Source organism: Pundamilia nyererei, unplaced genomic scaffold, assembly GCF_000239375.1.
Source record: "Pundamilia nyererei isolate P.nyererei 1_Seehausen unplaced genomic scaffold, PunNye1.0 scaffold00081, whole genome shotgun sequence".
Taxonomy (NCBI): domain Eukaryota; kingdom Metazoa; phylum Chordata; class Actinopteri; order Cichliformes; family Cichlidae; genus Pundamilia; species Pundamilia nyererei.
The window spans coordinates 1111521-1138550 of record NW_005187482.1 but is presented as its reverse complement, the minus strand read 5'-3'; the positions used below and the strand labels follow the sequence as shown (position 1 = coordinate 1138550).

Here is a 27030-nt window from a genome sequence, read left to right as displayed (position 1 = left end):
TAAGATACTGCGCAGGACCCTCAAGCTCCCAGGCCTCTGGTAGAGGACCCGAGCTTGAAGGATAAACCGCCCGCAGGGGCGTGCTGGGTGTTTATATATAAAATAACTTGCAAAATTACCCTGCCACAAAAACACTAAAGTTCCCCCAAAGCAGTGTCTTGTTTCACTTTTGCTTAAAAGGCAACGCATGCAACAAGACCTGGCAAAAATTATAGAATCAAAACACCTGAAGGATCCAGCTTTTCACTTTGTAGCAAATAGAGCGAGCACAAATATGACACAAAACAAAGTTTGAAATGTGTGACGCATGAATCAAACAAGTTTAATTAAATTAGGTTAATTCATCACATATATTTTCCAAGTAGAGGAAGAATTGTGGAATCACTTTGTGTTCTGCGAGTCTGAAACAAATACCTACACAAATCTAAATATGTTAAAATAAGCTGTTGTACCTGGCTAATTGAAAGGAAGCGTGGCCCCAGCAAGAGAGCTGTTAGTGGAAACAATGGAAAAGATTACGCAACTCCTTAAAGATGTTATTTGCACCAAAACAAGAAATGAAAAGCAAATGTGCAGAAATGTGAGCCAATGTTTGCGAAGGAACGGTAAGAAATGGGCTGAATGAAAAGGGACGTGCATACAGTAAATCCAAAGTGAAAAACCAGCACTAACACTGAAACAGAGATTACAGCAATCATGTACTGTCTGCCGACATTATGCTGAAACTTTAGTCTGGTGATGTTTTGGTGAAACAAATAAAGACGACTGCCTAAACCTAATTTCCCTTTGCTATTTGTGCTGATTGGGACCTGATGATACTCTACATATGAGGACATTTGTTTAAAATGTCAATAGAACAGTGGCAGTACAATATCCTCGTAAGTAGATATCAGGCCCTCGTAGAGCAGAATTTTGTATTGTGGTCTAGATAACCCAAAATGTGATGTCCACATATGTGGACGCCAGGCCCTCGGAGGTTTAGAAAGAAAACAAGCACATTTGCCTTCATCCTGCTCATTTATCAAATATGGGTTGAATGCCCGGTGAAGGGTGAAGAGAAGATGATTACCTCACCAGGAAAGCCTGACAATGGGTTTCTGACAATGTCAGCTCAATCTATCTATCTATCTATACTTTCAGGAGAGAAGGTCACACTTCAGTCAGTTCACACCCTGTTAACTGGCTACCCATAGTAATTAAGGGTATTTATTACTTAGTTTAGCCAGTGGTAATAAAGCAGCTTACTAATTTTTTCTTACTAATCTTCCTCATTGATGTTCCTCTGAGAAACATAACTGTGAAAATCACAAAGACAGACTTGAGATAACAGAAGCTAGCTAACATTTTAGAGATGCTCCATATTTACATTAAAAAATTGACCTAGACACAAAAGCATGTATTTAATGGACTATGCTTATAAAGTTTTGACTTGCCATTTTGATTTTTATTTGTTTTTTTATTTTTACTTTGGACAAGGAGGTAGAGCCAGAAAGGTAAACAGTATCAGTTAATGCTAGCTCTAGCACGTTAGCTTAGTTAGGACATAAATACCTCAGTGTTATGACAATTTTCATAGAATTTAATGAAGTATTTATACAAAATCAACACTGTACACTTGTACTAGCCTATGCTTATTTTCCCCATGCTTAATTTTCTGCTCAACATTTGGAAGCAGCCTCAAGTGGCTCTTGGAGGAAACACACTTTGTGTCACTTGTGTGTTTTGAGCCAAGCTCACAGGTCAATATAGCTAGTCAGCTTGTTAATTGCTTAAACCAAGTATTACTGTCATTTCAGTGACTTGTACTTGGTTTAATAATACTTGTTCTGATACACTTCTTGTTATAGCTAATAATCTAATAGCTAATTGAATTGAACTGTGTGACCAGTGACAAAAGTGTGAGAAATTAAACAGGTACAATGTCATTTTTATTCAAAAATGAATTCTTTATTTAATGCATCAGTGCAATATGTATCTTGGGGTCGATATTAACAAGTCTCTCAGATGCGTGGGAGAGCGGAAGAAAGTTTTCCTGCCAGACATCACCAGAGTTCAGAGGTTAAATTCACAAGCAGGTGGCCCAGCGTCACAGAGCTTGAACCAGGACGTTTCTTTTAGAGGCTTCATTATTTCCAATCCAGACCACAGCACACCATCTGTTTCAATAACCTCGTCTTACTCTGACGAACCCATACTGGGAGATTGAACTCTGTGATGTTTTTTAAGAAAGTGCATTTTCTCAGACTGAATTTGGCTGCCTCATAATTGCAATTTGGAAAGTCTTTAAACTTGTGTGCCGAGTTCGTCACTGTCAGATAACAAGCTCATATTTCTAAAATGTCACCTTTTCAGGAGCTAAGAAAAACAGCGCTGTTTTCTAGCTTGATGACACCGCATTTGGTTTTGCGTGTCCACGGGTTTAGAGTGTGTCAAACGACAGGGGACTGTGTAACCACGCAACCAAAGTGAAAACATGAAAATCAGAAAAACTGAACGGTTTTCAATGGCATTACCACAAAGGGTTGTTTAAATTCAATAAACTAAGTAATGAACTTATTATGCTTAGCCCAGCTGCAAAATGTCAAGGTAGGAGTTTCTGCATTAGTGATGAAAGTCTCCCTCTCTCTTTCTCTCTCTATGCACTCAGCCTGCCACTGCAATCTGCATGCCCGCCGCTGTCGTTTTAACATGGAGCTGTACAAGCTGTCCGGCCGTAGAAGCGGTGGAGTCTGTCTCAACTGTCGCCACAACACAGCAGGACGCCACTGTCACTACTGCAAGGAGGGTTACTACAGGGACATGACCAAATCCATCTCTCACCGCAGAGCTTGCAAAGGTAACAGGATGGTATGGTGTAATTCTTGGAATATGAATGATCCTCAGTCTTTCTCTAAGACCAACCTTTGGACACATGTTGAAGGTCTCTTCCAAAAGGAAAAAAAATGCTGTGCTTGGTACAATGTATACAAGTAGAATGTTTAAAACAGACTTGAGTAAGCGACTTTTGGCTGCTGCCTTATCACGAGGTTTGGCATAGCAGGTAGCTCCATGTGTTTGATTTGGCAGATTTTTACACTGGATACTCTTCCTCACATATCCCCAAAGGGATTTGTATCTCTGCCTGGGATGAAACTGTTAGGCAAATGTTTAAAACCACCACACTACAGAGCCGGCAAAACAGATTTGAGTAAGCAACATCTAAAAATCTCATATCTTGTAAGCTGCACAAAACAAGGCTTAAAGCCAAAAATTGAGGGCTTTCAGGTGTGGTTGCTTGAAAAGAGACGTCCACTAGGTGTCACCTCAACTCATCTGTAGCACTGAGCTGGACCTCTTGAGCATGTTTTCGGCGTTGGTGTGCTTTGGATTATAAAAGCCCAACATTATCTGAATGTCATTATCTAAGTCAGCGGTCCCCAACCCCCGGGCCTCGGACCGCTACCGGTCCGAGAGTCGTATAGTACCGGGCCGCGAGAGTTGAGGCTCAGGTGTGAAATGTATCGTTTTCAGGGTTTTTATCAGTTTTCAGCGTTATTTTGTTATCATTTTTATCGTTAACTCGGTTTTCCTGGGCCTTTCCCGTGTGTTATGAATAAATCTTCTGTTTTTCGGTACCGGTACTAGTTTTATTTTGTTGTATTTATCCGCGACACCTTAAAGCAGCGGTCCCCAACCTTTTTTGCGCCACGGACAGGTTTATGCCCGACATTATTTTCACGGACCGGCCTTTAAGGTGTCGCAGATAAATACAACAAAATAAAACTAGTACCGGTACCGAAAAAAAGAAGATTTATTCATAACACACGGGAAAGGCCCAGGAAAACCGAGTTAACGATAAAAATGATAACAAAATAACGCTGAAAACCGATAAAAACCATACATTTCACACCTGAGCCTCAACTCTCGCGGCCCGGTACTATACGACTCACGGACTGGTACCGGTCCGAGGCCCGGGTGTTGGGGACCGCTGCCTTAAAGGCCGGTCCGTGAAAATAATGTCGGGCATAAACCGGTCCATGGCGCAAAAAAGGTTGGGGACCGCTGATCTAAGTTGTCTAAAAAAAACATCCATCGAGTCAGTGTTCAGTATCCCGTTGGCATAAGATGAAAGCAGCTACAAGAAGTCACCAACTGGTTTGTGAAGTCCTGTTTTGAAACGTTGAGGTGGGTGTTTCTGACGTGGTTTTTTGAAGCCAGTGTGTGTCAGATCTCACAGTGAAATTGCAAGTTGTTAGCCAGTGAGGATTCCCCAGATAACCCTCCAAAATAGACTTTTATTAGGTATGACCCAGAATCATATTGTTATTGACTATTGTTATTTCTGGCTCCAAAAAAAGTGTGAAAAAACCACCACATGCCCACACCACCAATGTCTGGGTATGCGACTATCTTTTATATACAGTCTATGTTTGGATCCAGAAATCCCAGCCCTTTAAAAGAGAGGCTACCAAAAAAATAAATGAAACTTAAGTTAAGTAATACAAATTTGGCCAAGAAATACTACAAAAAAATGCCTACAAAAATCACAAAAAAAGGAAAGATGTAGTTTTTATAGAAACTGTAATCTCCAAAACCAGGCTCTTTGTAATAGTTTATACACTCACTCTTCACCATGTTCAGGTATGACAAGAATTCGTTAAAACGTTTCGAGTAAAGCACACACCTGTCTTGGTGTCGATGAAAGGACCCCTGCAGCTCCCCAGATATTTGAGGTTCTCAGTGAATCCCTGACAAGACAAACATAACAAAGCAAAGGTGCGAGCTGATCCACTGAGTGGAGCGGTGAAAACAGCTCGCTAATCGTCCCTCTCTTCCATTCATACTTCCAACGCACGTACGCATGTGGACGGGGAGAAAGGAAAAACAACACGCGCACACAGGTGTGAGCACATACGTCGAGCTGCAGAGGATTAATGTGCGTGGGGGACAAAAGCTGAGCTCCTTCTGTCTTGCAGCACCTCTGGGAGTAAAGACAGGCTCAGAGCCCTGAGCAAACAAACTGCTGTCACTCAGTCACATGCACTAGCAAAATACTCAACAGATGCACAAACAGTCCTGTGTGAGATATGTACAGTAAGAGTGCATGGACCGTTGTTCTTTATTTCTGTAATCAGTCGGGCTAAAGTTTGCCTTTTGGATGGAAAGTCTGGATAACAAATAATGTAATTTTTTACTAACTTTACAGCAGTGCCTCAGCATGCTTTGTTTAAACAATATTTCACCCTGCCTCTGTGCATTTAATCTCCAACCTCTTCCCACACACTAATGACAAATGAGAAACTCTGGATAGATGCTCATAGTGTGGTCTTCAGCCACATCCACCGCTGAGCTCTGATTGGCTGGTGACAAAGTCTTGAAATGCCTATCCTCTGGTGCCCCTATCCTTGGTACACCGCTGGCTATCAAAACACCGGAACAGCAACGTGATATTTCCTACTGCATGCCACAACAGCTTCCTCTCCTAATTCACTCAGACTTCTCCAGCTCGCATGAAAGGAAAGCGAGTGCACGAGAAGCCGAGCCCACAAATGCGTTTTATAGAGGCGTTTTATATCAGAGACACCCTCAAACAGAGCTTGCTGCATGAGGCGAACTGAAGCCTGATAGATCATCTGCGCACTTAGCTTAAAACATGACGAATGGTTCTTCGCGGCACTGTTTCAGTCTGCCAGCATAAACATTTTCTCAGGCTATATTTGGGGAGTTGTTCAGTTCAGGGGGTCAGAGCTAAGAGCAGGTTATTTTAACAGAGGTTCTCACTGCGCCTAATGGTGAAGCAACACCCATACATCTTTCCAAAGTCTTTACAAACAGCTGTAGTGTAACCTGAACACTAGAAGCCCTTCTTCCCATCCCCTTCACGTGTGCTGCTCATTGCTCTGGAATCAAACCCAAACAGCCTGATTGCTGCCTTACTCCTCAGGTGACAAAAACACGGTGATGTGACATCAGTTAAAAACCGCTATATTTATTGTTCAATTCAGCCAACCATCCCACTCTGCTGTTGTTGGACAGGAAATACAGCGCAGCGCCAACACAGCCAGGAGGAAGTCTGCTTTCATTCTCCATTCCTGCGCCTGCCTGCTTCCCCCTCCACCCCCCAAAATACTTCACATCTCAACAAAAAACATTCCTCCCAATAATTTGCTTGGAGGTTTAGTGGGAAAAAAACAGGCTCTTCCTTATACTGTGCCTACTTTTCCAATAGCTACATGGAATGCCTCATGCTTTATTTCCCAGATTAACAACTTCACCCCTCATCAAGCGCAGTGTAAACGTGGCTCATGGAGAACCACAGCGCACGCCGCCCGCCCCTGACAGTTTGTTTTTTCTCGAATTACCTCCTACGGTTGGCAGCCTAGAAGTATTTAACTAGGCACGGTGAGTCCAGAGAGATGGAACTGGTACATGGTTCACTGCATCGTACCCCCCCCCTTCCCTCCTAAACCATTCAGTAACCATTCATGAAATTAAGTCATGTTTCCGGTATTTAACACCTGTTATGAGGGCAATAGTACTGTAGTTTTCCAGTGGTTAATATACAGTCTAGCCTATCCTTCCGCTTACACAGTTTTAGATCAAATATTGTTTTGGAAACCTTAAAGAGTTTCGAGTCAAGTCTACAACTACTTAAATAAATATGATTCAGAAAAATAATATTTAGGAAATATGCTTACTTGCTTTCAGCGTTAGTGTTATTGTTAGACCTTGGCAGTTTAGGCACATCTATAATGATCACTCTGAATCTTTAGCTGAATTCTGTCTTTGATAGAAGTCTGAAATAATTTTACAAGATTAAGACATTCATATTAGTGGCAGACTTAAAGACCCTAATTAGCAATGAGTAACTGCACTGCTAGCCAGCTTAAGCTAATGAGGCTTACTTCACCTACAACAACAGAGGTAAGCAGCATGATTGACAAATCTGACACCACCGAGCTACAGGAGATGTAAACTAGACTTGGAAGAACCCCAATTTCTACTTTGAACTATTAAAGATGTCATTCGTCACCTCGTGCAGCCATCTTTAAAGGTACTGATGGTAAATTCTTCTGTTTAAATACTGAAATAGCTTAAAACTCTCCAAAGCTAACAACAGGCTTTAACGCAAATGGAGGAAACATCAAACTTTTTGTTGTGCTCCTCAAATCATTCCTGAACCATTTTTGCTTCGTGGCAGGGTCCATTATCCTACTGAAAGAGGCCACAGCCACCAGAAAGTACTGTTTCCATGATAGGGTGTACATGGCCTGCAACAATGCTGAAGTCTCAAAGTAACATCCACATGGATGGCAGGACCAATGCTTTCCAGCAGAATATTAAATAAAGTATTGCACTGCCTCTGCTGGCTTACCTTCTTCCCATCGTGCAGGTGTCAGGTGTTTCTACATAGCCAGTCATTTACGTGATGTAAAGAAAATGTGATTCATCAGACCAGGCTACCTTCTTTCATTGTTCAGTGCTGCAGTTCTGATGCTCATATGTCAATTGTTGGTGTGTTCAGTGGTGGGGAGGGGTCAGCGTGGGCACCCTGACCTGTCTGCAGCTATGCAGCCTCATACACAACAAACCGTGATGTATTCTGATGCCTTTCTATGAGAATCACCAATTTGAGCTACAGTTGCTCATCTGTAGGATCAGGCCACACAGCCTTGCCCGCCCATGACCCAGTCACTGGTTCACCACTGTTCCTTCCTTGGACCACTTTCAAAGATACTGACCTCTGCAAACCGAGAACATCCCATAAGAGCTGCAGGTTTGGAGATGATCTAACCTACTCATGTAGCAATCACAGTTTGGTCCTTGCCAAACTCTCTCAAGTTCTTACATTTGCCCAATTTTCCTCCTTCTAACACATAAACTTTGAGTACATAATGTTCGCAGGTGCCAGGATGAAGTGAAAATCAGTGTTATTCACTTCTCCTGGTCATAATGTTGTGTAAGTACCTTTAAAGCATGAGTGTACTCAAATGTGCTAAAGAGAGTCTCCACTTACAATTAGCAACTCTGTCCTAGTGTGTGGAAGATTCATTAATCCACTTAAACACCATAATAAAATTACAATCTCTCATGAAAAAATTCGGCTTTTTCTCTTTTTTTTACACTGCAGCAAAATAAATAAGAGCCACTTTAATTTTAAAGTCATCATCCAGATACTTGCTTCTATTGCTTGCCCTGGATCTTAAGTTATATCCATAAAATTCACCAAAGCTCTCCTCCAAAGTCATATTTCAATGTCTTTTAGTTGTTGGCTTTACTCTCTGCGCCCTGAAAACGACAACATGCTTGTCTCCATCCTGCTGTTATTAGTATCTGAAGCAAAGCCACAACCTGCTCATGAACTCTTTTGTCAAAGTGACATTTAACTCCCTGTGGTCTGTTGCTCATGGGAAATTTTGTTAATTAACTCCTGCAAAAACCTGAATTATTGAATAAATAACGAAGTTGGATTGTTTGAGTCTTTGATTACAGCCTTTATCCAGACATATGAAGCAAGTCTCACAGCATTTGTTGACAAAAGACCTCTTCCAAGCCTGGATTTTAATCAGTGTTGTCATAAAGTCAATAGGATTTTGAAATGAGGTTTAATTACTTGTGGAGCAGAAACCAGAAGTTACAGTTTAGCTTTGTTCCCATACTAGCTTGAAATTTTATTTGTATGAACTGATATTTTGCAGTATATACATGCAAACATACAGTAGCAGTCAAAAGAAAACTAAGCTGGTTGAAATGTTTCGACTGAAACAAAACATCTCTCCATCGCATTGTTAATTTTTATCGTTAGCTTATGTGATGATCATTTTATTGCAGCTATGGTTTCCGTTAAACGACCATCCCTTGGATTTATGTGAAAAACACACTGGTGTTGATTTCTTGGAGGGGAAAAGAGGTAGATCCCTAAAACTGTCACCATTTGGTTTTATTTCAGCAAACTGGCAGAAGCTTTTATATGATACGAATGAGGCAGAAGAAAAACAAAGACGTTAGGCTTTCTTAAAGAAAGATTTAATAAGCATCCCCTAATGTTCATAAAGCTCCATAAATTCCAAGTAAAAAGCAACGTCTACTGGACCACTTCAAGCAAATTTCGAATGACTCTGCTGGTACACATGCAGGACTAATAGGGAGGTTGGGCTTCAACTTCAAACACTGGCTTTATAGTAAAAGTTTGGCAGTGACACACACACAGAACAAATTTCTCACATTTAACGTGCGATCCTCCCAACTAAAAGCTTAAACACACTTTGAAGTGCGTTCCACTCGTCCATTACTGGGAAACATTATTCAGGCAGTATTTGCAAGGAGCCCTTTTGCCAAAAGGCTTTACATTGGAAACTCAATCTGAAGAGCGCACAGCCTGTCTGATTGCACCGAAGCAGAGGACTCAAAGCCGGCTCGCGAGGAGCTCCCTGCCCTCACGCACAGACACATCCGTGACGCGCACACGCCAAACATTTGGTGTCGTGCTGCGCGGTGAAAGTGAAACACTGTAATTAATCAAGTTATTTACCCTTCTGCGTGCCTTCCAAAGCAGACCTAATGAAGAATCTTATGGTCGTAATGGGCGGAGGGAAGCAGTGTAATTTGATTGAGGTTTTATGCTGGTGCAGGGCCCAGTTCCCCATCTGTGATGGTCTGGAAGCAAAACACAGCCTCCTCTAATGCGAATGATTTCTTACTAGGTTTTAGTGCTAAGATGACTTTTTTATTGTATAGAATATGTAGAGTCAGCAGAGGACAGGCCCGAGACATGCTGTAGTCATTTGTAAGCTGATATCTGTTTTTTACTTTTAACCGCTCGTGTTTCCTTTCTTTTTCTTTTTTAACTTGCAAGTTGTTTACTTGTGTACAGTTTAGCTTGGTGCTCTTCTTCCCTCTTTAGCATGCGATTGCCATCCAGTTGGAGCAGCAGGGAAGACGTGTAATCAGACAACAGGCCAGTGTCCCTGCAAGGACGGCGTGACGGGGATCACCTGCAACCGCTGTGCCAAGGGCTACCAGCAGAGCCGCTCTCCCATAGCCCCCTGTATCAGTAAGGGCTACTTCTACCACTTTCATTTATCAAATATTGTGTTTCTTTTTCATTTTAAATGTTGCTACAAGCACACCTTTAACCAGATCACCTCCTACACCTCTAATTGGAGGTGGTGACACCCAGGTTGCCTCACAGAGAGGACCTGAAAAGGACAGACCGTGCCTTTTTATCCATGAATCCATTGCTCTCTGTCTCTCATCCCATGTTATTTTTATCCCCTTGTTCCATCACTTTGGATAGATATTTGGCTGTTTAAGCCTGAGTCTGGATAAACAGACGATTACAGCTTGACTAATATGGCCTTGTTTGCCTTCGAGGCCGTTAACTCGCAGTAAATCCCCCGGAATGAATCCAAGGGATTGATGGCTGATATGTTTATTGGCTGTATCTATCCCTGGCAGATTCCAGGCCCTTGGCAGTAAACACCAACGTCTCACAAAAGCAAAGATGGGTCACTAGTAGCTGCTTTAGCTCGGGACATCGTAGGTGGCTGGTATGAACAGATAAGACAACAGCAACGTCCACGGTGGACGTATACACCCTAATGATTGTCCCCTGTGCTAACAGGGTTGACATTTCTGATAAAGCCCATGTGTGGAAGTGGAGCAGTGGTGTTTGTACAGTAAGAATCAGAGTGTTTGGCCAGAATTCACAAAGATAATTTCAAAGTGCAAACCTGCTGGACCAGGATCTCTTTAATTTTGCTGGGGCAGTTACAAATGTGGTGTAAAAGCTGGAAGAGACTCAGCTAGTAGAGTAGAATGGATTTGGTTTCTTGTAACTTTTTCAGATAATGTCTTTTGGTTTTAATAGTATGATATTAAATTTTTGTGTATATCTAAATCGCTGCCAGCTCCGAGTTTAACGAGACCAGCGGCCTTGGCTCACTGTACCTACAACATACCAGAGTCAGGAGGGAGCAGGACATTAATAGGAAATCTTTTCAGTACATCTGTGTGTCAAAATCAGCTTCGTGTCCGACGGCACTTGGAAATTCCTTCATGTTCTCACAGTTGGAATTATCGCTATTCAATATACAGAACAATATGGCGGCAGAGAAAATTGTCTCTTCACTGTGCTCCTTACTTTGTCACAGAGATCCCAGCTGCATCTCCGACAGCGACTTACAGCAGCTATGAGGAGCCGACAGGTGAGTAACCAAAGAGATTTTGTGTCGTTTTTAAAATAATAATTTTTTTTTACTACATATTCTGTTTTCAACCTGCTGTTGCCCTTTCATTTATATTAATTCAGCTATGTTAATGTATCACCGTGGGTGGGATTTTCTTTTAACTAAGCCAACTGTTCCTCCATGCGTGAAATCAGAAGTGCATTTTGAGCACACGCACATCTTTCCACGCTCCTCAGCTAAACGCACGTCGGCGAGGTCAGACTGATGCTGATGTAAACTCCAGATATTTTGCCAGTGCTCCCTGTGGCCTTGTTGCCCGTATTCCCAGCCTGCCCAGCAGCCTCCCCGGGGTTTCGGCCCTAATCTGATTACATGCTTCATTTGCACCAGTTTGTATTTCAATCAAGGCTGGCTGTACCAGCAGTGAAGCTCTGCCTGAACCTATTGTTCATGTGCTCTGACAAGAATCTCCATGTCAGGCTGCTGGCATTGGATCATGTGCCACGCTAGTATGTGCAGCAGTTTTTGGGGAAGCTCTGTCCTATTTCAAATTATTCTTAAATAACCAACAGCAGCTTAAATAAATTTCAGCATATTAATGAGTTTTCACCGTGATCCAGGTTTGTTTAAATAGGCTGAGTCACCTCTGATCATCGATCAGCGTCTGACGAGAGTGGCGCCACTGACTTCAGCGTGCTTTGTTGGGAGCCCCACTTCCTGCTATAGTGACTGCCGAGGCTGTGTGGAGTTTGGATTCCTGTCAGAGACTCCAAACAGACACCACCCTCCAAATTAGGAGCAGTGTGGTCCCCGGGGACCCCGCAGAAAGAACGTGGCACTGCTGCAGAGATACACAAAGGGGGCGTTTGTCCTCACAGCAGGAGATTGGACCTTAATGAGTGCCGTGGGTGTAATGGCCCACAGCAGCAATTGCGCTAAGGGGCTAATGGGCAACGTCAGCTATCAAAGAAAGGTATGATGAAGGCCCCCAGGGGCCTGCAGGAGATAAAGAGCCCCACCACCACCACCACTTCATTTACATGGAAATCAGGCACGCTCGATATGGACTCGTCAGATTCATTTACTTTGGGATTTCCTCTTTTCTTATTTTTCCCGCCAACCCAGAAACCAGCCAGGAATTCCAGCAGAAATGCTTTCTCTACATACATGAATTCAATCCTCATCCCACGTCCCAAACCGCTCTTTTTTCCTCTCCCTCTCTCTCTCTCCTTTTTTTTTGAGAGGGAGGAGAGGGGTGTTTTTTTCTTTCTCCATCATTACCCAGGCAACCTCATTCACACAGAGTATAATGGGGAAGAAAGGGGAAGACTGGACAGAGGGCTGGAAGAAATAATGAAGTTTGTCCATATTCAGGCAAGCTGAAAGGTTCCCCCTCTCTCTCAATTGCCCCCCTCCTTTCTCTTCAGACTGCCCAGCCCAGCTTTCCCACCCCCCACCCCCCATCCCCCCAGAGAAAGGAGCACAAGGCTTATTGCTCTGTGAGAGGCAGAGTGGGAAGTGGGAGGGGGCGGCGGGGGTACACTTGGAGATGGTCTGCTTCCAATTTGTGTCAGTCAGTGGAAAGTGGAGGGAACAAATGATTTCAATTTTCAGTTTGGCCTCTGGTCCCACCACCACCTTCCTCATTACAAAAGGTACCTGGCGGGGTGACAGCACACCAGAGTGGCCATCGATAAAGCCCCATGGTGCTCAAACCCACGTTCACATACAGTGAGGTAAAAGTGCTGAGACATTAATCATAAGTCTGTGAGCTTCTCTGTCACTGCTACTCTCTGGAGGGATCCAGAACATTTAGCCCCGGCCAGCCTTATAGAGTATTCACATTCTCGCCTCATGTGGCTTAGAGTGTGCTAAGGGTCCCCACTAATGTCTGGTAGGTCTTCGGTTAATTCCCCCCCCCTGCGACCTTCTCTTGTGCACGAGTGACCTCAGCAGCCCTCAGAGCTGACATAAGGGATGCCAGGACAGTGACGAGGGAGCGGGCTGGAATGGAAAAACATGGGAGGCGTATAGTAGGAGCGTGTTGACGGACACAGGAGGATCTGTGTAAGCTGTAATCTGTTTCACAGTGGCACTTTGAAAGCATCCTTAAGACCCCGGGGGCACAAGGAGCGTGACGTAAGGGACTAAGTGTGAAGGTCATCCATCTGAAGCCCTGTCTGACGAAGCTCACATGCTGCGAATGTAAATTTAAAACATTTTCTTAATAAACTCCTTCCCCTTCTCTGTCTTCTTTTCCTCAGATTGTGAATCTCACTGTAAAGTTTCCAAGGGCAAAATGAAGATCACGTTGAAGAAATACTGTAAAAAAGACTACGGTGAGTGAGCCCAGCACACAGGAACATGCCCCGCCAGATGTCACAAGGTCAAATGTCTCAATTAATCTGATCCGGAGCATAGCCAGTCCACACCATGTAGCTGGTCTTTGTGCTTTACTGCTAGGTTATTTTAAATAGCCTTAGAACACGTCCACTAATATAAAACCATCTCTGCTCTCTCTGAGAGTTTCCATGCACTCAAGCTAACATGTTTGACCCCTGGAAAAAAAAAGGTTTATTAAAAAAAAGCACTCTTCTGAAAATTAAGCTTTTCAAGATGTGTGACCGTCAGCCAACATTCTGTCAAGTTGTAATTGCTCATTTATTATGCTGATTCAGCTGATCTGATCGCATCACGCTTGTGACATATTTCTTTTTCTTATCCCTCATGAGTACAATAGAGACTCATTTGAAGGTGCGTATACATCAGAATTACCATTAGCATGGGTCACCGTGGGTGTTTAACCTTGATTAAGTCACTTATTAAAGTTGCTTGTGCAGTTGCGTGGCTATAGCGATATAAAAATAGTTGGCCAGTCACCACACTCAGCCTGACTTCATACCAGATGTTTGTGTTAAAAGAGTGTGTTTGTTAGGAAATAGAGGATGTTTTGAAAATGTAAATGCGTACAGGATCCGTACCTGAACGCAAATGTGGATGGTCAGATGATGCTGCAACTGGCACACTGGTGCGAGTTACTGGTCTTACATGATTAGAACCAGTCATCAAAAAGTGTGAGGTATGAGAAAAGTATGGGACAAAATTAATATGTCAGCAAAAGTATGATATGTTAAAAACGTCATATTGTAACAAAAAAGTATTTAAAGTACGTATACAAACATTTGGAACTATACAGTGGAGAAAGTAATGAAAGGGTCCTTTGCTGAATATGCAAATTTGCTCACTTTCAAAGAAATGCACAGTGTCAAATATTTTATGGTAGTTTCATTTTGATGCAAAGAGACAGAATATCAATCAATAAACCATAAAAAAACCCCCCACATTACTTAAAAGTTATACATTTGTTTGCATTTCATTGATTGAAATAAGTATTTGATCCTCAAGCAAAACATCACTTAGTACTTATTCTCCAGGTTTGAACACATCTCAGGTGGGATTTTGGCCCACTGATCTTTACAGAAACTCTAAATCCTTTCGTTTTCTTTGCTGTTGCTTGGAAGTGCACAAATTTTCTACATGATCGTATTGTGCTTCTTCTTTATCCACTCCTTAGTTGGTATGTTTTCTGTCACTATCATGCTGGAAGACCCATCCATTTCAGGATACATTTGCCCTTCAATGCGGCAAAGTCATCCTGTACCCTAAGCAGAAAAATGTCCAAAAGCATAATGTTTCCACGTCCGTGCTTGACTGAGAGGATGGTGTTCTTTGGGTCATGCTCACCATTTCGCTGCCTATAAACACAATGGGTCCAGTTGATGCCGTAGAGCTCAATTTCATGAGAAAACGTCTGGTGCACCTGCACATGTGCCATCTTGAGCAGAGGGACATTGTGGGCACTGCAAGATTTTAATCCATTATGGCCTATTAGTATTTTTCAGAGTGAATATTTAGTCAGTAATGTGAAATTTATTTTGATCTGGCCTTTTTTTTTGTAGCACCTCTGTTGCTTTTTGCCAAAATAACTGGGGGTTTTTCACAGCCCTACACAAGCTGTTTCTTTTGACTAAATTAGACAGAAGTCTCACTTTATGTGAGCACACACAAAGCCTAACAAGAGAAAGCTGGGGCTTCGTAAGCCCAACCATCATGGTTGTCTCTTACTGGGGTTTTAGGTTTTGTGGAGCCAGCTAACGTGAAGAAAGTCTGGCTTGAGTTGAGCTTGGCTTGCAATAGATTACTTTGGCCGAAAACTGGAAATTTAATAATTCAATCAATCATTGTAGTTAAAGGAAGATTGTTATTTCCATGCACTGTAATTTGGATTTGGCAGTGGATCTGCTACCATTTTTGACACAAATACTTTGAAAGCAGGAGGGGGAAGCAGCAAGACAAAACAGGAATCAACAGATCTGATACTGATTAAGTCAGTCACAGCATGAAAGGTGGGGCTGGTTGGTGTTCAGGTGGGTTGCAAAGTGGCATGCAAATGCACTGCGATTATGTGAAGGCTACAGCAGCTTAAATAGATATCCAACATGGAATTTGCTGATGCTAGCTGATCTTCTGGGATAGTGACTAAGCTTTACTTTGTGACTTGCCTGAATTTAATTTGATTACTTCATGCACATTATAATTTGTGATTTTTGTTTTCCACAAATTAGCTTTTTTTCTTCTTCTTAATAGCCAGCTAAGTTAACTGGCTTTTGGCTCCAGCTAAAAATTTACAATGCAGATGTGAGTCTGATATTGTTCTTGACATCCAAAAAGGGTGATCTAATCACTTTGGTGATTTTAAAAGGCTGAAACACAACATGAGGTTAGTTATTATATCTCACAGAAAGTAATGCTTAGATGTGAAGATTAGGAACTGTTTAGGATGCATTGCTTTCTCACTATTTTGTACTGGGTAAAAGCCATATATATACAACCAGTTGTAAAAGAATCACAGTATGGATGTCTGAACTATGTTAAAATTATAGCAGCTTTGCACCCCTGCAGCAGAGTTTGTAAAAGACAAAGAGATGCACAAACATGCACACTCACATACGCTTTGCCCAGGCTGGTTATTCTGAAGCTTTTTGCAAAACCTACTGCAATTTCAGAGCAAGTCACAAACTATAAGGGAGGCCAAAATACACAGAAATCAAATTATGTCGTCAGTGAATGTGCAGGACACGAAGCGGCTGCAACAAACCGTTAACACGGCAGTGCCAGGTGTATATAAATATCACTATCACTGTGTTAAAACTGGCTGCAGGATATTTGATGTTTTGATGATTAATGATGCAGGTCCATTATGAAGCAGAAACCACAACCACACAGTGATGGGGTGATAAAATAGACAAAATAACATATGCAGTTATTTAATTTCACTCTATCTCTCCCTTCATCTACATGGTAAATGATTCAATGCAGATTTTCAGCAATGCTAATCAGTCACACTGTTATCCATTATCTGTTATCACTGGAACCACATTTGTTAACAACAGAGACAGATACACAAAAAGTTTCAGCACATTATCCGGAAAAGGTAAACCACCCAGTTTTTAGTTAACTCACTAAAACTAACTTCATGTCAATTCATGCAAAAACTGGTTGCTGCAAAAAGTTTGTCCTGATCAGGGCTGCTGAGAGCCGTTCCTTTCCAGTTACGTTGATCTCTGTCAGAGCTGACTAATGTGTCTTTCAATCAAAATCATTGGTGAAACGTCATCAGTTACACTTTAAACAGCATCCAACTGTAAATTGCCCAACTGTATTTGACCCCCCGCCCCTGCCCGTTACAGTTGGGAAGACAATAATTCAGTCCATTTGTGACATTTTGCTACTGAGCCAAATTTAGCTATTATTCATATTTCCCTTGACTTAAGTCTTAGTTACTGGAGCTGAGACAGGCCGTGCAGCTAAAAATCTGCCACGTTCATTAAGAAAAAAGAAAAAAAAAAAAGCGGAAAAAAACTCTGGAAGCAGATGATTCTGGCGGCGCGGCACTGGGGCATTATGGCAGACATCATTGCTTAGCATGCATTTCCTTTGCCGTGGTCTAATTCATTTCTCAGGCCTGTCGCCTCGCTTTTGTGGGGTTTTTGAGTCTCTTTTCTGTTCTTCGGAGAGGGGGGGGCACCCCCATGTGTGAGTGGCGATGCAGGCCCCCCGGGGGTCACGGGAAGGGGCCCTCTGTTTAAACACAGTTGTGCACTCCGCCGGCACAGAGCATTCCTCGGGGCGCAAACAGGTGGTAAATTAACCAGACGGTGACGGATTGCCACCCCGGAGAAAAAGAAATATGTTTTGTTTATTCAATTTTTGTTTTTCATCATTGCCGTAGCTACGGAGACGGAGGACATAAAGGGATTATATTCTCGCCTGACACCCTCCTCTGCACACACATACCCTCCCTTCTCCCTGCCACAGGGAGGACAATGAATCAAAGGGCCGCGTGTTTACCGACGCTCCGGGATGGTGCTCAAAGGCAGGGCCTCCCAGCCTAGCTGGCCACCTCTCTTCGCTCACCCGAGGGTAACAGGTCCCTGATCATTCACTCAGCTGATAACCAGAGGGGACAGGGGCCTCTGCACGGTAATTAAGCGAGCTCTAATTTCATTAGCCCTCGCCTGTTGGTGGCACGCAGTGTCAAGTCGCAGCACACCCAAAGAAGATAAACCCAGTGGGAAGTTTGGCTGTGAGAGGGAGGCTCGGTTGGCAGCCATTGTGCGAGTTGCAGGATCATCTCACACTTCCTCTCACAGTCTGCCTCACCAAACAGTGTGTGCTATTTTGTAATAGATTGCTTGACCCCGTGCTCCCGTTCCCTCTGTGCTGTCTATTTAGCTCAAACCAAGTGGCAGAAGGTGTGTGTGGATTTGTGTGTGTTTGAATACGTCGCAAAGACTGAAAACATACTTGAGAGAGAAAGAGAGAGAGGCAGACCCTGACAGAGAGACTGCGCCTGACAGAGTCTCCTCCAATGAGTCGAGCACAGCAGCTCTGGGGAGGAGAGCGCTATCTCCACTGGATTCTCACGCTGCGAAGTTGGATGGGGCTCTGGGAGCAGAACCCGGACAGCTCATGAGGTCGGAAACACATCCCGATTCTGCTGGAACTTTTTCTGTGGCTGCGAAGACAAATAGTGGCCCCTCCTTTCCTCCCCCTCCTCCTCCTCACACACCCTTTATGTGTCTGGATGAAGGAGAGGGCTGCGATGAATGGCGGGGCTGTGAGAGCTCCCTCTACTCAGCCCAACAAACCTTCTTTCTTCTGAAATTGTGTGCAATTTGCTCACACCATGCATCGACACACATACTTAAACACCCCACTCCTTCAGTTCTCTGCATTCTTGGCAGCGATATAAGACGGGCGATGAACACGGAAAGTGATCGTGTTAAGCCAGAAAGGCGACTATAAGGCCAACCTGCTTTAAAAACAGAGAAAGTAAACCCTATTTTGTTATTATTATAAAACTGCAGAGGTAACGCATTAGCTGACACAGCGTTAAATTGGGTATACAAATGAGCATTATATGGAATCTAATGAAGTCTTGTCCAGATTAGATTGTGTTTAGGTGCTAAAAAGCGTCCTTACTGGCACGGGAGAAGCTTGCACGGACATCGACCAAGAGGACAAGTGTACAAACTTTCCATACATCTCAGTAGCACTCTATAGTTAGTCATTTCTAAATCCAAGCTCCATCAATGTGATGACAATTTAGGGATTCCAATTCATGGTTTACTGTTTTATAATACAATTGATGTATGAAAAGCAGAATATAGTTGCTTGATGAACCACTCGCGGGCCTCTCTTTGAGAATCTGGAGCTTAGATGATATACTATGCATACCAAGCTAACCCTCCCTCCCAGGAAGAGTCCTTCACTTGAAGGACATATTAGCTCCAGCGTCTTCGCTGTTTGGCTCTTGCTGCTATCTTAGTGATGCAGTAATTACCTGCTTGGTTTGATGGAGAATCTACACAAGAAAGCGTCAGCGAGTGGAGCTCGAGTCACATCCTGGTATGAATTCACTTGCAAGTGGTGCACCAATAGTTACCAGGTTTGGCCTGATTTAGCCTGAGGACGTCCGTGTTTAGATGTTCAGATCTAACACCTGAAAGACCAATTGAAAAGCATTCGTTTCAGAAGTTATATTACTAGCAGATGTGGTGTTTTCCTATAAAACTTCTTTTTTGGCCAGTTATGTTTTGAAAAGAGAATTAGAGAACCCTATATCCTATTTCTTCTGGGTTAAAGAACCCAGCCTGGCCACCTAAAAGTAAAATGCCTCCGTGCCCTTTTATGCCGGTGCGTGCTTTCAGATGTTCTACATCAGAAAGCGTAGTGCAAAGGGAGTCAGGGAGTGCTGTGGAAACTGTTGCTGTAATAGGGAGTGTGCTCAGGGGCACGAAAAGGAAAGGTCCTAGGTCAGAGATGAAGGGAGGGGCCTGTGATATGCTGCAGATTACTGGGTTCAAACAGACATTTTTATTCACCCTTTCATGCAATGATATATAAACGCTGTTGAAATAGAAGGTGCTTGTCAATCATTCCCACTATTTTTCCACTTCACTAATTCATCTCAAGGCAAATGTGGTCATTTAAAATAATTTTGAAGGGCTCTATTTGCTGTAGTGTATACTTATAGAAGTCGATTTGATATATAATTATATAATTATAATTATATTATACAAGTTGACACTGTTACAATATGTTTTTCTGTCACTGGTATCCAGGGTTGTTTCCAGGACTTTTAAAATGGGGAGTGACTGAGAATGCACCAGAGGGGCCACAGGAAATCAGACTATTTAGTCAGAAATTTTTAATGTACTTCAACGTGGAAAACGTGTATACAAGTCACAATTTTCAAGTTATGCAGCCGTGCATCCTATTGCATATTTGTTATCAGGAAAGCAGACCTGCTTAACAATTTGAAAATAGCCTTGTTGATGGATACTTTATTGAAAAGTAGAAAAGAAGTATAAGATACAATCCTTTTTAAGTGCCCCAATAGTTCACTGTATACTAGTATATTGAAATATACTTAAAGTACCTTAAATGTACTCATGTAACATGACACTTTTTACAGTCTTCTTCAGGATATTATTGGGCTGCAATTATTGCGTATACATCTTTAATGTTTAATTGGTGTTGGGGATTATATGTTCAGTTAAATGGTGCACCCCATACCTCAGCTGTAGACACACCCCTGCTGGTTTGCATTGAATTTGGTAAAGAATTTGACATTTACCTGTAATTTTAGCCAGATATTTAGATTTTAACCAGTACAAGGGGTGCTGATATCCACACTATATTACTATATTATTATATGACTTGAATCACTTTTTCTTGTGGGTGACTTAACCTGTGCTTTTCTCTTAAACCAGCTGTTCAAGTGCACGTTCTTAAGGGTGACAAGGCGGGCGAGTGGTGGAAGTTCACGGTCAACATCATTTCTATCTACAAACAAGGTGAGCACCGCATTCGTCGTGGAGACCAGCTGCTGTGGGTGCGCGCCAAGGACGTGGCCTGCAAATGTCCCAAGATTAAGCCCGGAAGGAAGTACCTGCTCCTGGGTACAGACGACGACTCCCCTGGGCAGAGCGGCGTAGTTGCCGACAAGGGAAGCCTCCTCATCCCTTGGAAGGACCTGTGGGGCCGCAGGCTGAGGAAGTTCCAACAGCGCGACAAGAGGGGGAAGTGCTAAAAGTATCTGCAGAGGAGAGGGAAAAAAGAGTCAGAGGCAGAATTAGGCCTCTGATGGGATGAAATCAAGGACGAGGGATAAGGATGGATGAAAAAAAAAACTGGAAGAATTAAAAATAGAGAGACAGGTAATACGTAGGAGAAATGTGGAAATGACTGAGTGCTGCTGCTCTGAGCTGGAGCGAAGAGTTTAGTGTTTTCTTCTTTAGGAACAGTTGTGAAGGAGCTCATTCAACAGTCTGTCTTTCAGCGGTTGTTTTGTTGTATTATTGCAGAGTTTGCACCTAGTGTTACAGATATGTCTCACCCTGATCATTTTACCCACAATGCATTTTTATTAAAGCCCCTTGCTCGGTTTTTAAAGAGTGACACATCTTCTCTGTCACCCTGTTTGTGTCTTCAGAGGATCTTTTTCCACTGTGCTGTAAAAATCATTGTCTAGTTCAATGAAGACTTATAGCACGGCCGTAGTTTCTCTCCACAACCTGCCAAACGTTAGCAAAAAAGTTTCAGATACAAGTGAAAAAATGGTAATTGTTGTCTTATAGTGCCATTCTTGCTCATAGGCGAGTGTTACCTCAGTAAAACAAGAAAAAAAATGCCATTTTTCTGTACAATGATCTCACTACAAGCAAGCCTTTGCTCAGCGCTTATTGATATATCAACAGTATGTTGTGGTTGTGACCTCTGCAATGTAAAGTAACCATATTTGGATACATAGACATTATTTTTAGTAGACGATGCCGTTGCATCAAGTAGGTGTAGAGTAGATTTGTCAACCATGCACTTATTTTTACTAGTCAGACGTTTAAGAACATATAAAATATGTTCCAACATTTTTAGAGTGCTGTCCAAAAAAGGGAAAAAAACAAGCCTTTACCATTTAATAGAATGTATAGCTAGTAGAAACCCCGCTTGCCTCACTCATGACTCCATAGGCTGATGTTTCTGGTGGACTGTAACAACCCTGTATAAATCACAACTACAGTGGAGTCAGAATGTAGTTTTTTTTTTTCTTTAATAAAGGACTAATTGTAAGTTGGACTTCCCAAGCATTTCCCAGTGGGAGAACTGATGAAGTGAACTATTTCACCTCATTAAATAAAGGGGGGGGGGGGGGGGGGGGGGAGAGAGAGAGAGAGAGAATATCGACCTATCAAGCAAACCTCATACCACTGACAAACTGCATGCTCACTATTTACTGTAGCTGACTGGCTAATGATGATTGTGAATTATGTACACATTTACTTTGTACACAATATTCAATGTTGTGGGAAAATAACCTGTGGAGTGATAAAAAAAAATATCACAGATGTTTATTTAGCACACTGTGTAAAATATTCTTCACCTCAAAACGACTTTCTGAGGACTGAATTTCATCGTTAAGACTTGGTACTGGACAAAAAGGCATGACCGATTGTCTACATGTTATATAGCTGTATAGTATTACTTTTTTGTTGTTGTTAAAACATTAACTAGATCTATCCATGTGAAATTAACCAGAGTTTTTCTTTTTTAAATACTAGAGGCTTAATAAAAGAAAAAGACAAACAAATGAATGTCAGACAAATTTCTCATGTTGTGCACCCAGGGGATCACACATACTCTCTCTCACACACAATCACACACACACACATACACTGAGAGAAACTTGGACTGAATTTACACACACGCGCGCACACAAGCAACACCCAAATACACACATGTACACTTTGACGTAAATACACGGGTACACCTCAGTACTCTGTGCATCATACTGTATGTATTTGTTGATTACAAAGTTTTTACAAAGTCTTCGCTCACTCAGCTGTACCGACATTTTTCAACCTGCAGGCATCTGCAGAAAGGTACGGCCCGCCAGACTTTTGTTCTCCATGGATATTATATCAGAATAATTATCTGCTCATGTTAATACATTGGCTTGTAAATGTTGTTTAGCAGTGTCCATTGCAAATGGTTGTGTAATGTCTTGTAATACTAATATATTATGTTTATCGAAAATGAATATATTTAATGACACATGACAAAAAAAAATGTGGCTTTTGTGGTGTTTTGCTGTCGATCTTTTATTTTTTACTTTTACATTGGATTTTAGATGGCTGTAATGAAAATGATTGATGCGTGTTTGGCTATTGAACAGCTTAACAGACCTGAAATTTAATTTGAAATAAAGCTGTGCAAAAAAAAAAAGAAAAGAAAAAGAAAAGAAAGAAAAACAAACAAATGAGGATCTGTTGCTGAAATTGCATGTTTAGCTCCTATTTCCTCTTATGATCAAAAAGCTTCTTTTGCTATCATGACACAACAACACAGTTCCTACTATTTGCTTCAAGTTTCAGCTGCAACTGGAAACCACTTTGTAACATGAATTTTGCATTGCAAGACATAAGAAGCAAAGATCAAACACAATAAAATGTTCCTGAAAGTCCTGCCAAATTTTCCATTCTGGTCACACTCTAGATTACAGCCTCCCAAAAGTATAATTTGGGTATGAGAGCTCATGCAAATACTTATTTGGTAGTTACACGCTAAGTACAGGAAAAGAGTTCAGGAGGAATAAGAATAAGTGGATTTGACACACAGTAAAGTGGTAAACACACAGATTTGCCTTTAATGCAGCAGGTAGTTAAAAAGGGTTACATTTTAAATAATGACAAAATACTGATGTAGACATTGCAGCTGTCAGATCCAATACCAGATGCTCGCATCAATGTTGAGTTTAAAGCTTTTAGATCTTGACATATCGTTGCAATAAAAAAGCTGCACATTTATTGAGATTTATTGCACAATATACAGAATAAAGAGTATAAAAAGCCATCAATTTAACAAATTACACTCATGTGCAAAAGTCTCAACTCACCCCTTTATTCTTTATACTTTGCTTCCAAAGAGCCGGACTTACTTGTAATTTTTTAAAGTGGTCTTGACCAGAAGTTTTCTTGACTATCTGAAGGTCTTTCAAAGTTTATCTTTACCTAACCATTTGAAGACAAACTGGCCTTTTTTATTTATTTATTAATTTTTGTTGTTAAGCCACTTAACACTGACCTGTGGATCATTGTAGCATAAAAATAACGGGTTCTAATTCAAGGAATGAACCAGTGTCGTGTCTGCTGTGTTTTCATCAATGTGTGGAGATGTCTCCAAACAAAAAACAAAAAAAACACCTATTTCCCATTTTCCTAGCTAAATATAGAGAAATGAAGGGGTGGCTCAAGACTTTTGCACAGTATTGTATAGGAACTGTGCATAAGAGCCATGAAGATGTTTCTTTTTGGTGCCATTACACTTAAACTGTAGGGACAAACGTGTTAGGTTACATATCTTAAATTTATCATTTATATGTTTCATTCCTATGTCCCCAGGTGTATAAAATTAAGCACCTCTGCTTTAGTTCTATTATTGCAAAGCATAAAGTGTATAAAACATGGACATAGCTTCTGGTTCAGATAAATGAAACCGGCCTGGAAGTGCCAAAAACCAGGCTACCAGATAGCAGCTGTGGTTGCAAAAACTCTTCCAGTCCTATAGCAGTTTTCTGTTTTGTTATAACATGTTTGATTATATGTGGTATCAAACTGAACAGCAAACCAGTTGGTAATCACAAATACTTTGCTGTTTCATAACCAGACTCACACATCCAGGGTTTTGTTGCAGTTATGTTGGAGGAAACTCTCATGTCGAGGGTTCAAAATGCAACTTAAGAAAACTAGTGGGTGATGTCATAGCAGCTACGTGCATCTTTTATACTGTCTCTGTTGCAAAGCATTTAGGACCCAAAGCAACTCAGCCACAAAGTGTCGGACCGTGTAACGTTACAGAAGCATTTAGTGCGTAAAATTACAGAGTTCCACATCTTTAACATCATTAACATCAGTACAAAAACTGTGTGCCAAGAGCTTCATGCATGGATTTCCATGGCTGAGCAGCTCATGTAGGTGTAAAGTGTAGGTGGCAGTACTTTTGTCCATATTGTGTACAAATTACTATCATATTTTCTCTGCTACAAAGCAACTGAGTGGAGCCAAGGAGCATTTCTATGCTGTACAGAAAAGTAAGCACTTACAAATTATAGTGTCTCGTTTTTGTTGAAGTATATTCCCGTTGTCAAAGATTACATTACATTTACATAATTAAAGTATCTGAAAAACGATCGCGTTGCTACGTTGTTTTAAATCTACAGGATTTGGTTCGTTTTTCCGAAGACGTGACTTCTTTAAACTGAGGTGTCAGTGTGACAGAAAAATGTGAAGCCAATAGTAAAGCATTAGCAGCAAATAAATGAAAACATCGGCCGCTGCCAAAGAACTTGAACCGTGTCCTGCAGCGCAGATCATTTGTGTTGGATCCTGTGCCTCGATAGACTTCACAGACAATAACGACTGGCTGTAAGATTCTGCAGGCAAATTACTAAAAAAGGGTGATATCACCAACGTGTCTAATCCAAACCGCAGATGTTATTGTTGTAGCTGGGAGGTTTTGGATTCGGTGGAAACCCTTAACTTATTCCTACGGGAGCTTTTTTTACACAAAAGCACACTATTCTGAACCTGGTCCAAATGAGAGTCCATCTGTCTTGGCTCATGAAGGGGTATTGATATACTGTTCCTCCAATGCCCAGTGCAAAACACTCCGAAGGGGCCAACCAATTATACAACGAGTGCTGAAAGCTTAAGCTGTGTTCTCCATTAATATAAGGCCACCAGGATCACTAGAAACAGAATCACTCCAACGGTAAAAAGAGGAGAGAAGAGCAAGATATGAGGAGCTCAGTGGATAAATGCATCGTCAAAGTCTATTAGGTTTAGGTCATAAAGGCCTGAAAACACCAACAATCTCACTCCACCAACAGACTCTTTCGGAGTCCGAGCGTTGCACAAGAGAGAGACCGCTGGACTGTAGTTTTTCTCATGATTTGGGCGGGATGGGAGAGCTGAAAAGAGATCTGGGCGTGTGTGAACTTCCCTCTCAGTATGCACAAAGATGAGGCTGGAACAACAAACACACAGACACAATATGACGATAGTTTTGTGTGTGGAAGTTACCCAAAGTCGACCTAACGGCGGGGTCGTGTTTTTCACAGCAGCAGCAACTTGGAACTTTCCACACAGACGAATCCCTCAGCCATTGTCCTCCTCGGAAAACAAAGCCAAGCAGGGTGTTTCTGATAGCTCAACAGGCTTAGGTTGTAGCTTTGGTGGCAGGGTGGCCCGCTGGCCTTCGGTTATGTGCTGTGCAGGAAATGGAAACAGCAAGTGGCTAAAAAGTCCCATGACGAGCAGTATATCCTATATGTCTGCTGATGACAACAGGATGGAAAAGACCCTGATTTCTTTATCAGACCGAGCCCATAAAAACAACCAGACGGTTTGAATTTATTGCCTTTCCGTATTGTTCCTTGCCCCCTTGTTTTTCCCCGAAAGGTAACCAGCTGCCATTATGAGACCACTGTGGCTGTCTGCAATGTTGAAACAACATCACATCAGGGGCTATGTAACTTCCACATATTTTAAAAGTCTACAGAGACACAGCGTGCTCCAAGGTCCTTAAACCCAAGTGGCCTCAAAGTAGTCCAACACTTTGGGGAAAAAATAGTAAAAGGAAAGGTCCTGCTAACTGGTTGTGCAAGAGCCCACGCTATGAAGTTTGTATGAGCTTTTTCAGCACGAGTTTGGAATAAATCCATACACTGAGAAATCGATGAAACACCCAAAAGCTCTTAAAAATTCATTCTGATAAAATGACCACAATATTGGAGCAGGAAGCACCTTGTTCCCGTGCATAGACCCTCACCAACAGGTTTAAATCAGCAGTCAATAGAAAATGAACAAAGAAACCCATCTAATAACAACCTTATTACAATGTAATTACAGTGTATTTCCAAGTCATCCTCCAGCTTCATTGTTAATATTTTGTTTTTACTGTTTTTGTTCTTTTTAAATGCACTTTAAGAAGTTTGCAGCAAAAACAAGCACAGAGCACAGTCGTTGTGAAAGGCTACGTGAAAAAGTAGGTGTAAAATTTTTTTTGATAACACGTTTATTTTTTTTCCCCCTCCCAGATTTTCAAGAACACATTCATGAAAATTGCTCATGTATTCAAGTTGTTATGTATTTAAATGTTATAACTGTTACAGTAATGCACAAAACAAAGTCATAATAAAACAAACCAACTATATTCCCAAAGTATCCCTCAGCAAAATGTC

The 27030-nt window shown here is 41.8% G+C and overlaps 1 protein-coding gene across 2 annotated transcripts in view; it reads left to right on the top strand.

Moving 5' to 3' along the window:
- ntn1b (netrin 1b) overlaps positions 1 to 21935 on the top strand; it is a 48022-nt gene extending 26087 nt beyond the window's left edge. For both annotated transcript variants that reach the window (XM_005738006.1, XM_013912111.1), the window contains exons 3-7: positions 2648 to 2836; positions 9884 to 10033; positions 11133 to 11186; positions 13433 to 13507; positions 20507 to 21935. In XM_005738006.1, coding sequence (XP_005738063.1) covers positions 2648 to 2836; positions 9884 to 10033; positions 11133 to 11186; positions 13433 to 13507; positions 20507 to 20826 — 788 coding nt within the window. In that variant the 3' untranslated portion in view covers positions 20827 to 21935. The remainder of the gene's footprint in view (positions 1 to 2647; positions 2837 to 9883; positions 10034 to 11132; positions 11187 to 13432; positions 13508 to 20506) is intronic.
- Positions 21936 to 27030: the final 5095 nt, after the last annotated feature.